The sequence below is a fragment of the Mustela lutreola genome, chromosome 7, assembly GCF_030435805.1.
Source record: "Mustela lutreola isolate mMusLut2 chromosome 7, mMusLut2.pri, whole genome shotgun sequence".
Lineage (NCBI taxonomy): Eukaryota > Metazoa > Chordata > Mammalia > Carnivora > Mustelidae > Mustela > Mustela lutreola.
Genome location: NC_081296.1, coordinates 60,426,224 through 60,441,639, shown reverse-complemented (window position 1 = coordinate 60,441,639; position 15,416 = coordinate 60,426,224). Strand labels below are relative to the sequence as shown.

At 42.9% G+C, this 15,416-nt stretch overlaps 1 protein-coding gene across 1 annotated transcript in view; it reads left to right on the top strand.

Annotated features, from left to right (window-relative positions):
- The window catches only part of RYR3 (ryanodine receptor 3), a 352,315-nt gene that overhangs the window by 182,839 nt on the left and 154,060 nt on the right, over positions 1-15,416 (top strand). The window contains exons 36-38 of the mRNA XM_059183407.1: positions 2,005-2,205; positions 7,355-7,457; positions 8,580-8,717. Of these exons, the coding sequence (XP_059039390.1) occupies positions 2,005-2,205; positions 7,355-7,457; positions 8,580-8,717 (442 nt within the window). The remainder of the gene's footprint in view (positions 1-2,004; positions 2,206-7,354; positions 7,458-8,579; positions 8,718-15,416) is intronic.

Genomic DNA, 15,416 nt, shown 5'->3' with positions numbered 1-15,416 from the left:
TGCCCACCTAGAGCTGCACCCTTGTCATCACCCAGGAAACCTCAACTCTTCCTAAGCATAGTCTTACCAAATATAAGCTAGCGTCGGTGATGCATTGAAGATGATCACTTTTGTCTTCTGGGCACTGAGAAAAGAGAAATGAAAGTGAACAGAGCAGAACAGTCTCTTCCACAAAGTCAGTCTGGCTCACGCATCCATTGGCCACTTACTGGCACTATATGCTTGCCAAGTCCATAGTCTACCAAAGCCTTAGCTTTCCAATATGTAAAATGTGGATGATAATATAATAAAACATAATATTCAGATTTGTCATTGTAAAATACAATAGGAAATGTATCTTATCATAAAACATATAATGATCTCCAAATGACTCTTCCTTACCCAGTGTGATGAGATTGGGAGATGGTCATTTGATGAAAACATTGCATCTAGAGGAGAAGCATAACAAATTTTACATATATACCTTCAACAATTTTATTAAAACATACAAATGTGCTCTTCTGATGTGGAGTCAAGCCCTGTTCTTTAATGTGAGTCCCTGACTGGTGTGGAGAGTCCTCCCTTTTGCATCAGTGACACCTGTCACACTCAGTTTGATGTGCCTGATAGCCAGCTGAGGCATCTTTAGGATAGACTGTGGATTTAGAGGTAACTGGAAAGCAACCCAAGCACAGAATACTTCTAAATTTTAATTCTTCCCTCCAGTTTTTTTTTTCATAGTTGTCTAATTCATATCCACCATTTAGTCTTTTTTAAAAAATACAGCTTGCCTTGGGGTGTCTGATTGATGCAGTCAGTTAAGCATCTAACCCTTGGTTTTAGCTTCGGTCGTGATCTCAGGGTTTTGAGACTGAGCCTTGCATCAGGCTGTGCACTCAGCACAGTGTCTGCTTGAGTTTCTCTTTCTCCCTCTTACCCTTCTCGCCACCCCACTTCAAATAAATAAAAAAATCTTTTTTTTAATCTTTTATTTATTTATTTGACAGAGAGAGATCACAAGTAGGCCAAGATGTAGAGAGGGGAAAGCAGGCTCCCTACTGAGCAAAGAGCCCAATGTGGGTCTCTATCCCAGGACCCTGAGATGATGACCTGAGCCGAAGGCAGAGGCTCTAACCCACTGAGTCACCCAGGCACCTCTAAATAAATCTTAAAAAAAAAAAAATCTTGCCTTTTACAGATGTTCCTTAGTCATTCAACTTGGTTGAAACTTTGTATTTCATTGGCACACATTCCTTCTAATTAAATGTTGTCACTGTAATCACAAGTGTGATGGGCATGTGGTTTGGCCTTGTTCACCTGGCTGAGGCAGAGCTGGGCGGATATGCTGTAGACTGTCCTGCTGCACAAGAACACACCACCATCAGTGGTTTCGCTGTCTGTGCCCAGACGGACTGGAGAGTGTCTGTTAGTCATGCAAAAGGTGAAGTGGAGAAAGGTTAATAAATATTACATATTTACTTATTAAATAATAAATATTGAGATATTTATTAACTCAATAAGTTCTGGCTGTTGCTTAGTAGTAAAAGTTCAAATAATGATAAGATTAGTAATAGTAGCTCTCTGAAAGAACTATTGACAGAAAAACAGTGCCAACAGAAAAAAAGAAAGGCAGAGAGGGGAACAGAAATCTTTAGTCCCCATCATTCAGAGCCAGAAGATGTCAGGAAGGATCCAGAACTCACCTGGGCAGTTCAGTGGCGGTTTCTACATGAAGAAGAGAGCCATGGAAGGACTCTCTTAGGAATGCTGTTCTCCCTTGCCACAGGCAGATTTATTCTGTCTTTGATGGTTCATTGTCCTCTTACTCAGCTAACGAGAGAGCTGTTGTCTGGATTCAGGCTGACTTGGATTCAAGTGATGGCTCTGTAGTTACTGTGTGACCCTGGGCAAGCCACTTAGAGTGCCCGAGACTCAGTGTTACCTCTGTAAAATGGGGTTGCCATCTGCTTCCCCAGTGTATACAAAATATTGTTAAATTAGCATAAATATATGTTTGTGTTGCAGATGTGTGAGCTCCTCAGCTATCTCTGTGACTGTGAGCTGCAGCATCGAGTGGAGGCCATTGTGGCATTTGGCGACATTTATGTCTCCAAACTCCAGGCAAATCAGAAGTCCCGCTACAATGAGCTCATGCAGGCCTTGAACATGTCTGCAGCCCTGACTGCCCGGAAGACCAGGGAGTTCCGCTCCCCGCCGCAGGAGCAGGTGAGAAACTTCCTGAGCTTCCATACCCTTCTTAGGGAAGAACTTGAACCTCACAGAGTAGAGCACATGAAACCTTTATATATCTGGGGCAGCCATGAGAATGGTGGGTGATTAAATGACCCAGCACAATGCCAGGGGACAGGTCTGGTCTTTTCCTAATGGCAACAAGGAGCATCTGCCACTTATCCTAGATGGGGAAGAAAACCCATCCCAAACTGCACGTGGGCATGGCTTCCTCCCCTCCCTGGCTCACTCGTACCCATTCCCCATCATGGAGTCGAAGACCACATCATTGTCAGGATCCAACTTTTGCAGCAGCAAGGATCTGCCATTAGAAGAATGTCTGTCCAGTCCTTGCAGAAGTCACTACTTTGTCAGAGGTCAACAGAGCATGGTCAACACTTCCCAACTGATGAGAGTGGATGGTCGGTCTTCCTTGTCACCTTGCCCCGTGCCAAGACCCTCACAAAGCTTCCCAGCCCCCGGAAGCTGGGAGAACAGGACTGGGCATATGAGGTCCCTTCTGTGAGGTACTGACTTCATTTTTTGCAGTACCCTGTGGCCGGCCTTGCCCAGATGGGAAGGCTCCTTTGAAAGGATGGAGAGTCCTGTGAGCACCTTGCAGAGGAGGGCAGGACAGCTGGTGGAATAATAGTTTGCATTTGTCCTACTGCTCAGCTGTCATACATCCTGCAGGCTGCTTGGCCCCAGCTCCCTCAGTGTTCCAAGCAGAAGATCTTTCAGTGAAGACATTTGTTTTCAGTCTCTCAAACCAAATCTTTGGATCTTATCTATATTTAATAAGCAGCTTATCCGTAAATTGTTGTCAGTATAATTACCACCATTTGATATTAGTGGGACAACTTGGTCGAATTACTTTCCTAATCTATTTTGTACGACATAGATATTTATATTGGCTTTAAAATGAGCCACAGCTCTTGGCTTTTAAAAGATTCACTTGAATGATAGTGGCCTTGAAAAGAGTAGGCGAAGCTTATCATCTCTTTGCTGGAGGCAAAATGAGAAAGCCCTTTCAATTGATGGGAGGAGGTAATTTGCACCCTGCTGAGGGAAGTGCCGGGAGCCTGAAATACTCTTGAAGGTTTTACAAATGTTGTCAGGCTGCCTTTAGACTGGCAACAGGTGCATGTGAACATTTCCCATTTTGTTGGGCAGATGCTGACTCATTTTTCGTGAATAATGGGACTGGAGAAGGATGTGGTTGGTGCCTGGCTCCCCCATCTCTCACTGTGTGGCCTTGGGCAATGGCCTTTCTTGGTCTCAGTGGTTTTAGCTGCAAAATGAGGATGTTTGTTATCTCCCTCCCTCCCTTCTCCCGAGGATCCCATGAGATAACACGTTTAGGTGATCTGAGGAGGTTACGTGACAAACAGTAAACATTCTGTAATTGCTGTCATTAGCTTCGTGTTGGAGGTGTTACGTTTGCCTCATACCATGCTCTATGCCCTTCTGCCAGTGAGCAGAATTTATGTCTCTTTTCTGAGGCATCTGATTAACTCAACTAGGATGTGTTGTCCATCTAACACTGTCCTCAATGACCCAGCTTATGATCCTGGCTTCTGGGAGGGCCACGCTAGCTCCTACCTCTCCTTTATCCCTCCCGCCAACTTACCTTCTCTTCCACAGTCCCTGGGACCTGCCAGTACATCTTTCTTTTGCCTTCCCAGTAACCCAATGGACGATCGTTTCGGATTTGTTTTAGCTATCTGTAACTTGGGAAATTCTTCCCTAAGTGTGTTAAACCAGTGAATCTTGAGCAGACCTTGGAAACACAAAAGGGCTTAATAAAAACAGATGCTGATCCCCACCCCCAACCCCGGCTTCTAATTCAGTAGCTCTAGTGTGAGGCCCAGGAATTTATACTTTTAGCAAGTTTCCAGATGATACTGATGCTGCTGGTCTAGGAATGAAATGAAAGAAGGGACACTAATTGCTATCAAATTCAGCTGTCCAATCTACCGCCCATCTCAGTATTCATTTCTAGAAGGAACCTACCAACAGAGCTCTCTAAATAAATCAGACTTGAATATCAACAAAGGAGAATTTAGATCAATTTCAGGGGATAGCAATGCAAAATCACTTGGAAGATTGGCTGCATAAGAATTAGAATTTTAAAACAGTGATATGATTCTCTCATTGTTCTGTAACCTTTGAGGAGAAAATAAAGGTTTTCAGCTTTGTATCCATGTAGTAGAGAGAGATTGAAAAAAATCCTCCTTGGGGGATGTTACCAAGTACAAAAGTAGGCAAAACTAAGATCAGTCCAACAGTTGTTGGCAAATTAGCCAGGCATAGTCTATAAACCGCTGACTTTTAAAAGGGCATCATTAAAGGGTATGCCCTGCGGAGGAGAAAATTCAGCTCAGTTCCCATTTGGTTTTTTGCCCTGCAGGCTTGGGAGCCCGTGCTTCCCCAGTGTTCTACCTAAGGAATGATCTTTCAGCAAAGAAATTAATATTTTACTCCCAAGATCGATCTTCAAATTTTGTTTTTATTTAATAAACAACCTATCAATATATATTGATATAATTACCATGTTTTAACATTGTGGCACAACCACAAAAATTACTTTCCTAACCTGTTTTATGGATCTTATTTTATTACAAGCAGTACTTCTGCCTACTTCCAAAAAGTTGTTTGCAGTCGTAGCTTTAAATAAGAAATAAGGATCTTCTGGGGCACCTGGGTGACTCAGTGGGTTAAGCCTCTGCCTTCAGCTCAGGTCATGATCCCAGGGTTCTGGGATCAAGCCCCACATCGGGCTCTCTGCTCAATGGGGAGCCTCCTTCCCCCTCTATCTGCCTGCCTCTGCCTACTTGTGATCTCTCTGTCAAATAAATAAATATAAACAAATAAATAAATAAATAGAAATAAGGATCTTCCTAGAAACATTAAATATGGTTTTCTATGCTTTAATAAAAGGGATTGTAAAGTTTTTTTAACTTAGAAATCCTAAACAGAAGGAGAAAATACCTTTGCCTGGGATGTGGGTTACCCTGCCCGAGGCAGCCAAATGGACAACATCACCTCTAACTTTGCTTCTATCCCTCTAGATACTCATTGACTTGGGGTCGTGGGTCTTTGGAAAGAATTGAGACATTCCTGAATCTGAGAAGGAAATGAATGACTTCATTTTCACCAACTTGTCATTAATCTCTGATAGCATTTCTTTAATTATTTCATGTAGACCACAAAGCAGATATGTGACTTTTCCGACAACAGAAATTGCCTGTTTTTTTTTATGTTGTATTACAGTGGTTGTCATCCCTTGACATATTATTTATATTCATCACAGCTTCAAGATCTCAGTGGATATGTGACCTGCCACTAGATTTTTTTTTTTTGTCTAATGAGTTAATAAACAAGTACATATGTTTGTATACCACGGGTTTCTTTTCTATGGTCTTGATAACTAGATCTCAGTATAAATTGTTTATGTAATTTTCTGTATTTGATGGTACATATTCAGAATATTAATCTGAAAAGTAATCAGGGGGTTTCAACAAACTGTCAGAATGGTCCGTGGCATAAAAATAGTTAAGAATCCCTGAGACAAAACTGTAAAGGAAAAGATGATACTTTAACTACATGTTAAAACCTACATGTCAATAAAAAAAAAATCCTATAAAGTTAAAAGCTCACTAAAATCCAGGCTATAAGAATTAATAGTCTAGGGATGTGCAAAATACAGGTTAATTTTTAAAAAGAAAATTACTGAACAAAAAATGGAGGAAGAACATGAACACGAAATTTATAAATATGAAGTAGGGGCATCTGGGTGGCTTGATTGGTTAACCATCTGACTCTTGACCTCAGCCCAGGTCATGATCTCTGGGTCTTGAGTACAAGCCCTGTGTTGGGCTCCACACTGGGTATGGAGCCTACTTAAAAAAGAAAAGAAATGGGGCGCCTAGGTGGCTCAGTGGGTTAAGCCGCTGCCTTCGGCTCAGGTCATGATCTCAGGGTCCTGGGATCGAGTCCTGCATCGGGCTTTCTGCTCAGCAGGGAGCCTGCTTCCCTCTCTCTCTCTGCCTGCCTCTCTATCTACTGTGATCTCTGTCTGTCAAATAAACAAATAAAATCTTTAAAAAATAAAAAAGAAAAGAAAAGAAATAAAAATGGCCCTTAAATGTGGAAAAACAAAATTCAACCTCACCAATTAAATGCAAATTAAAGCAACAGGAATATGACATTTTTCACCTATTAAATTGGGAAATATTTAAAAATGTGTTAACTCTCATTACTGCAATGGAGATACGAAGTATGTATCAAGATACACACTCTTGTATCAAGTTGGTAATAATGCAGATTGTTGTGAGCTTTCTGAAGGGCAGTTTGGCAATTCATATTAAAAGCCATTAAAATACACAAATCTTTTGATCCAGTCATTTCACTTTTAGGAGTTTGTCCTTAAAAAAATGATCAGAGATGTGAATAAAAATTATGTAAAAGGAAATACAAACAAACTTTATAAGGATAAAGAAATGGAAACAATTTAAGCATATATTAACAAATCATTAATTTTATGTACATTTCACATTGCTATTCATCCATATGATGAAATACAATGTACGTATTAAAGATCAGTAAAATCAAATGCTCAAGATAAATTGTTAAGTGGAAAATTGGACTTCGAAAATGTTTAGATTATGATCTCTATCTGCACACATAAAGATTTGGAGATACTAGCTAAATATGGTTTTCTTTGGGCAGTGGGATCGCAGTAAACTTTCTTTAGGTATTTCCAAATTTTGTGCAATTAGTAAGTTACCATTATAATCAGGAAAAAATGAAAGCTACTTTTAAATGTTAGCCATTCTTTTTTTTAAAGATTTTATTTATTTGAGAGAGGGAGAGAGTGCACACACACACAAGCGGGGGTCGGAGGGCAGAGGGACAAGCAGACTCCCCACTGACTAGGGAGCACAATGCAGGATTTGATCCCAGGACCTTAAGATCGTGACCTGAGCCAAAGACAGACGTTTAACTGACTGAGCCACCCAAATGACCCTGCTGGCCATCTTCATAAAAGAATTTGAGTTGGACAAAATTGGCAAAGGCTGTTAGGTGTTTAAGACAGGATCTGAGTCCTTTTGACCAACTACCCATTCTTCTTTGTCCCTCAAAGATCAACATGCTTCTTAACTTCCAACTGGGAGAAAATTGCCCCTGCCCAGAGGAGATCCGGGAGGAGCTATATGACTTCCATGAGGACCTTCTCATTCACTGTGGTGAGTTTCTGAGACGCAAGTTGTATCAAAGACAAGTCTGTTTCTGATTCCTCCATTACAAGCTAGTGGGGGCTGAGAAGAAAATTTTCTATTTAAAGGTGCAGGGAACACTTGAACAACACGGTTTGAGCTACGTGGGTCCACCTACTCTGTTTCCTTAAGTAGAGTACAGTACTATACGTGTATTTTTTCTTCCTTATGATTTCCTTAATAACATGTTCTTTTCTCTAGCTTACTTTATTATAAGAATACAGTACATAAAACATATAACATTAAAAAAATATGTTAGTTGACTATTATTGTCAGGAAGGCTTCCCATCAAGAGTATCCTATTTATAGTTCAGTTTGGGAGGGTCAGAGTTACATGTGGATTTTCCATCGTGCAGATGAGTGGCCCCTGCATTTTTCAGAGGCTAACAGTACGATACTAATTGCTCAAGAAATGATTCTTCCCAAATGACTTGGGTCAGAGAAGCTATAGGAAATAATTCTGGCATAACATAGGATGGAAATGTCTACTGAGAAGAAATTTTGTGAGATAGAAGAGCGTGAACAGGGTTTCTGAAGAAGGAAAATGACCGATACTTACATAAACCTCCCCCACTTTACTTAGATAGTTGGACTCTGCTCCCAGCTAAACCAAGATTCCAATCCCCTTTGCTTCTTAGCTTTTGCAATGACATAAGTATGATAACTTCTGCCCTGAAGAATTCTAAGCCTGCAGAGCCTACTTTGATACAAAACTGATGATTTTAAATGGTTCTCAGCATTTGTGCCGCTTCTGCAGGGGTGGATTCACTAATAAATAACAGGTGGTCTTTTCATTTGAAATAACTCCATGTTAACTTTTTCTTTCGAGAGACTCTAGAGCCCTTTTGGGGTATAGGTTAGAAAAAGTTAAGTGTGGGGTTTGAAATTACTTGATGTTCTTGTACAAAAGAAAGAAATCATCTTTTTAAAAACTTGTCAGAAGACATCATAGAGTTAAATACTTACGGGGAGCTGCTATGATATCTTTAGAAGGTTCCAGAAGGGTGGGAAGCAGAGACTTTGTGTTCTTTCAATCATATGGTGGTTTCATGTACTGTTTCAGGTTTTTCACTCTGTTCTGTGCCTTTCTAGGCGTTCCACTGGAGGAGGAGGAAGAGGAAGAGGAGGACACGTCCTGGGCTGGAAAACTCCATGCCTTGGTGTATAAAATCAAAGGCCCTCCCAAGCCTGAGAAGGAACAGCCAACAGAAGAGGAAGAGAAATGCCCTAGTAAGTGATCATGCCTTTCAATCACAGTCCTTCCAATACAGTGCTCTTCTATGACGTAATGCAGGGAACTGGCTTCTGACAGATACTGTGAGATGGACTGCTATGTTTCAAAGGACGTATCTGGGTATTTTTTATAATTGATGGTGGTTATTGTGTATTTGGGGCTATGCTTCTTTTCCGATTTAAGGAACTTACTTTCAGAGTCTTCTGAAACCTGAAGGATCTGTTACTCGGGGTCTGCTCTTGTCTGTCTGGTTAAAAACACCTATAAACAGGTTTTTGTTCTTTGAGGTTTCCATTGTCTTCCCCCTTTAGTCATTGTTTCTGTCACCTCTGCATTGCAAGTTGCCTCAGTGAAAAAATAACGATGCAAGGGGAGTAAAGGAAATAGGATGTGGGCTTTGATGGGGTTCTTTTTTGGGTTTGGGCTATAATTTCCATAGCACAGCATCCTAGAGGATTTTGACCTTCAATTTTGCAACAACACCAGACCTTGTCCAAGTTCATTTCTCTAAGCCTTACGGTAGACGTGACTCTAACCATTATTACTCGTGTTGAAACAAGATCATAATTTGCTCTTAGGGCAGTTTATTGTCCATAAACCATTAACATTTCAAGAGGAAAATTGTCTATGTATTATATATAATCAGGATGCTCTTTAGTACCAAATTCTGCAAATATTTCGTTTGTCTAAAGAAGGAACTTCCAAGGTTAACATAGTTGCCTTTTATCTTGTTCCTCATCCTATCCGTTTTAGAACATGCTTTCAAATCATAGGCCAGAGCAGTAGACTGCCAAGCTGTGATTGATTTGTCTGAAAACACTACTTTGGGGTTCGTACATCTTACTGCCCTTTATACTGACCTTCCATCTTTGTCAGTATCTCTGAGTGGAAGGAAGCCTCACCATTTCTCAGCACAAGTGTTGAAGCCTCTGGACAAGTGTATGGGGTACTTGGTACTAGCACCCACCATGGGAGGGGTAGTCTTTGATGAGGAAATGCCAGCAAGATTCTAAGGGCTCAAAGGTGAGTTTAGATTCCCTTTGTGGTTCCTGTCAAAGCAGAACTAAAAATAGACTGAGCTGACCCATATTACCTGCTGAGAGTCTATTTTCAAAGTAGATCCTTCTTTCTAACATATAGTATGTCACAACACTGGGTCCCACAAGGGGACCATTTCATGGTAGGTAAATGGAGTCAGATGAAATCACTTGGCTGTGTGAACTCTCCCTAACTCTAAGAACAGTGTCCAGGCTCCAGACATGTCAACCTTCAGCACTGCTACCCTGGGCCTTGGGCTGAAAGACCATGTTCTGTCCCTTCTGGTAGAACACACAGACAAGGTCACTCCAGTGTTAAGACTCCATGTCTTCACCTCATCCTGCTTCCCTTCCAGGAAAGCTGTGAGAGATTCAAGCTTTGTGTTCTTTTTTTTTTGTAAACATATATTTTTATCCCCAGGGGTACAGGTCTGTGAATCACCAGGTTTACATACTTCAAGGCACTCACCAAAGCACATACCCTCCCCAATGTCCATAATCCCACCCCCTTCTCCCAAACCCCCTCCCCCCAGCAACCCTCAGTTTGTTTTGTGAGATTAAGAGTCACTTATGGTTTGTCTCCCTCCTCAAGCTTTGTGTTCTAAGCCTCCTACCCTGGATTTCCAGAAATAGAAAGAAAGGTAGTCAAGCATGTCTGGTTGTCAGTAGATGGGTTCCCTGGCCAAATGTTCCAGAAACCGAAAGCTCCTCACTTAGGACTAACATATGAAGAGAAAATCTTGGGAATGGCTTAACTGTCACATCCCCAAAGTTGTTTTTAACCCATGGATGGAGACAATATTTCTGGATACATAGCCAGTTGTGATAAAAGAGCCAAAATGCTTTAAATTATTAGTAACTTTGTCCATGTTATTACTTACCTGATTTTTCTTCCCTTACATTTAATAAAATATTAAAAGTGCAGATAATAATATGAGTTAGTGAATGGACAATTCACCAAATACTTCCCATGATCAGGTTACTCCTGGTGGGTTTTTTCACTCCTCTGTTGTATAGCTGATGAAAATAGGACTCTGAAGAATTAAGGGATATTTGTTCATTTCCTCTCTCCACTGCTACCTGCTTCCAGAAAAATTTCCAGGTGATGAATGTCACCAGCCCAAGGTAACCAAGATGACTAAAGCTGTGACTTGCTTCACATTTTCTGGCTTTGGTTCCACGCTCTTTCCATTGTCTTGTAAAACTCCCCAAATACAGCTATTACATAGAGAGTGGCTTTTTTTTTTTTTAAGATTTTATTTATTTATTTGTCATAGAGAGAGAAGCGAGAGCAAGCACAGACAGACAGAGTGGCAGGCAGAGGCAGAGGGAGAAGCAGGTTCCCCGCCAAGCAAGGAGCCCGATGTGGGACTCGATCCCAGGACGCCGGGATCATGACCTGAGCTGAAGGCAGCCGCCCAACCAACCGAGCCACCCAGGCATCCCGAGAGTGGCTTTTTAAAGCCATCATCTGTTTATCTGGCTTACTACACCTGTGAGGTGACTCACAACTGTGACTCAATATTACACCATGGGGAATCTAAACCCAACAGAAGTCAGAATTCTAACATGCCAAAGGTTACCAAGCCAAAGAGCCGCCCTCAAAGTTTTCTGGGTAGGGGGTGCAGTCTCACCTCTATGAGCGGTTGGTATTGGCCAGATGACCTGCAGGCAAATTTCAGCTTTTCTAGGCAAAAGGACTCAACAGTGTCCTGAACCTTGTGAGAATCCCGCTAGCTGACTCAGAGTTACGGGGATCTGCCTAAACTAACTCTAAGCCATATTGTCGATGAAAGCTGTTACAATCTTATCAAAACATCATATGATAATGAAGAGGTAAAAAAGATCCAACAATAGCAGCCCGCCATACTAAGTCACATTTCTTTGGCTTATCCCCATCCAGCAAACTCCCGAGAAAATCTTTTGCCTGTTAGTTCTAAGCCAGGGCTTCTCACACACTGCATTTGAAGCAGGATTCTCTTGTATATAAATCTGTTGCCACTGAGTTATTCCTCCAGAAGAGACCAACCAGCTCTTCTCTAGATTCTGAAATTAACCAAACGAAGATCACCTGTCACTTTACTGCTCAAAGTTGGTGCCTTCCTGATCTCTGTCGTTCCCTGAATGCTCTCCCCATGGAGGCTTTTCCTGCCACTTGTGTCCCTCTTGCCCCACCACTGAGTGGCCTAAGAGCCCTAACCAAATTTCTCTCCTGCCTAAATGCTGCAGCCTGTTGAGTACCGAGGAGGGGGAAAAGTCTACTGTTTGCTACAAAAATAGGTCTAGAGCCCAGCACAAATACTTACCACAAATGAGACAACTCAGTGGTAGGTCCGTCTAGGCTACTCAGGCAATATTCGTAAGCCTGCTTAGTTTCTCTCCAAACAGCCTCTCGCCACGATGCACGTGCGCGGACACCTCCGTGAACTCTTTTCTTTCCACCTCGTCCTCCGTCCTCTGCCCCCACCATTTTATGGCATTTCTAAAAGGGCCCATTATGACTTTCCACCTTACATGCAGTATCTGTGTCCCTGTCTGTTTTCTTTACTGGATGTTTGTGCTCAGACTGTATCGTCCCCTTTTTCCATGTTTAACTCATTGAGACAACTCTGTCCAACCTCCAGTGTAAGTTAGTCACAGGAGGCTCGCGAAGATGAAGAAAAAAGGACCTTGTGAACAATGGGGGAAACGGGTGTGGACAGGAAACTGAATATAATCACGAGTTTAGATATGCTATAATAAAAGTGCAGGTGAAATACAGTAGGTGGCCAGAGGAGGAGCTGGGCAGATTCCATAGAGTGTAGGTAAGTAGATAAAACAAGAAGGGAAAGACATTTTTGATGAGGACAGCTGCTTTGACAAAGCCCCCTGAGCAGAGAAGTTCAGGTCCTATGCCAGGAGTGGCAACCAGGTGAGATTTGTTGAATTCTAAGAAGAATTGAATGGACTAGAGTAGAGTACGAGTTGGATGGTGTTAGAACAGAGTAGCTTGGAAATCCAGTCATTAAACTACATTTGGCCCTTGAATGTGACATATTCGTCATCGCCATGTATTTTGGACTAGTGGCCTTACAGGTGCGGGGAGGGAGGCATTAACATTTACCTGGTAACTGCTGAGTCCTGAGCACCACGTGAAGCCCTTCTGAATTATCTCATGTAATTCTCGCAATATGCGGTAGATGAAGTTGGTGATTTTATTCCGATCTGATAATTGAAGAAACTGAAGGAGAAACAGATTAAGCAACTAACTGTGCCGGCTCGCACAGTGGTGGCATGGACCTTCAAACCTTTGTCGACCTGAGTCTAGGTGCTATTGTGCTCCCCCTGCCCCTGCCAGGCAGTGAGTATGAAAGGTCCTTGAAGACCAAACTATTCGTTTACTCAACAATAATGAGGTAGTTATGGGCACAGGGCTCTAGACTTAGGCTACCTGGTGTTAAATTCTTGCTCTGCTACCTAATATCTGTGAGACTGAGCATGTGACAACTTCTCTGTGCCTCAGTTTCCTCATCTGTAAAACAGGCATAGCCCTAATACCTTCTTTGGTTGACATGAAGAATAAACTCAAAGTGCAAAGTGCTTATAAGTGTGCCTGGCCCAGAGTATGCACTTAATTTTAACTATTTTGGGCTATTAAAATGTTTGTTAATCACTCACCATATCTTAGACCCTGCATTAGACACCAGTCAGCTCTGCTTTAGCAAGATGGCAATCAGAGGATTGCTGTGCAGGATCATTGGAGGTACGGAGCCCACTGGGAGGTCACAGCAGTGCTCTAGATGAGAGCTTCTGAGGACTCAAAGAAGTCTGGTGTAGTAGGCAGGATAATGGTCCCAAGGACATCCATATCCTAGTCCCTGGAAGCTTTAAATAGGTTAAATGGTAAAATGAAATTTAAGGTACAGATGCAATTAAGATTGTTCATCAGCTGGCCTTGAGTGGGGAAATCTAGGTTACTGGGCTAGGCCCGAAATGATCACCAGGCACTGTACTAGGCACTTGGCATCACCTCATCTGATTAACTCCTCACGGCAAACAACTAGGTACAGTGGCAGCCATGTTCCCATTTTACACAGCAGGCAATGAAGAGAGAAGCAAAATAATTTGGACAAGTTTACTGCAGGGAGTTAGAAAGAGGCCCAGACTTGGGTCCTGTTCATAGGCAGGGTTCATGTTCTTTCAGGCACCATACAGGGGTGCCCCAGCCAAGTAGTGGGGCTGGAGGGACAGGATTGGGGAGCAGGGACTGAAAAGAGGTACAGCCTGTAGCCCCTCCTCATCCTCAACTTCTTCTTCAGACTGAACACACACAGGAACTCAAAAGCGATTCGATCACTTTCCCAGCAGAGCACAGACTGAGGCCTCAGCTCCCATGCCCGTCCCTGTCCCTTCTCTACCCCATATTCATGTCAGGAATTCCCCTCTGGAGTGCAAGAACAGCTCCCCTCTGTGCTCTTTTCCCATCATGGTATCATTGTTGTCATCGTCAGCGGTCATTTAATCATGGAAATATTTTGGAGAAAGTGATTATGAGGCTGCTTGACTGATTTCAGAAACACCAGGCTAATTATCCCCCCTGGGACAGAAGCGAGCCCAGCGGGCCACGGCTGGACTGGCAGAACTCGGCCATGCTGCTGCAGCTCGGTGAATGGGTGCCAGGCAAGGCAGCCTCAGGGATGCAGGGGGCATCCCACTGGCTGGGGAAGCGTCCTGGGGCGAAGCAGTTTGCCTTCCCACTTGTCTCCACCCTCACAGATGGGGAGGCTCCAGCCGAGGCAGAAAAGCACTGAGGAGGGACCTTTAGTAATGGATTACATTGGCCACGTGACTGTCCACACACAGCCTTCCCTGAGACCCACATTGCAAGGCTGGTTGGCAGGGATCAATGGGTTCACACCAGTATAGGGGCTCCATCTCCAGTGCTCCTCCACTCGCTGCCAAGGCCACCTTAGAGACCATCTGTTTATAGGAGTCTTGGCTTGTTTCTTAAATTGGAGTGGTTTTTTGTTTTTCATTTGTTTCTTTTGCCTAAATAAGAGAGAAAAGTGAGGATTGGGCTGATGCTGCCATGACCATGGGGGAAACTCAGTCCCTGCCATACCTGCCTTTCCTTACGCAGTGCTCCTGTGGATTAAACGGTAATTCAGGTACAGCATTATACCCAGGGTCTAAACCATAGGAAGCTCTTAGTGACCATTGGCTACTGTCATTGTAATGAGAAGTAGAATATTTGAACAAGCAGCTTGATCTTTGACCTTATTCCCCTGCCAGGGAACCCAATAAAGGAGACACGGGCACAGGTGCAAAAATTAAATACAGAACTGGGATGAAGGTCAGTGGCTTGCAGCAGATCTGGGATGGGCCCTGTAGCATCGCACACTGCTGGGTCTCCAGGAAGCAGTGCCATTCATGGGCCCTGAGGACACAGAGTGCCCTGAGCAGCTCCAGGAACATTGCTCCAGGCTGTCTTTACAGGCTGGTCCTTTCGGGTACTCAGAGAGCCTTGTAACCTTGTTCTCATGAAATTAAGCGTTAAGTGGCACCTGCTGCTCCTCCTGAGCCAGAGAGGCATCAGGAAAGCACATGGAAATGAGCCTGACTAATTTTCTAGGGCTTCTCAGAGGTGATGGGTTTAACTTTCTCCCTGACCTTCTCTGC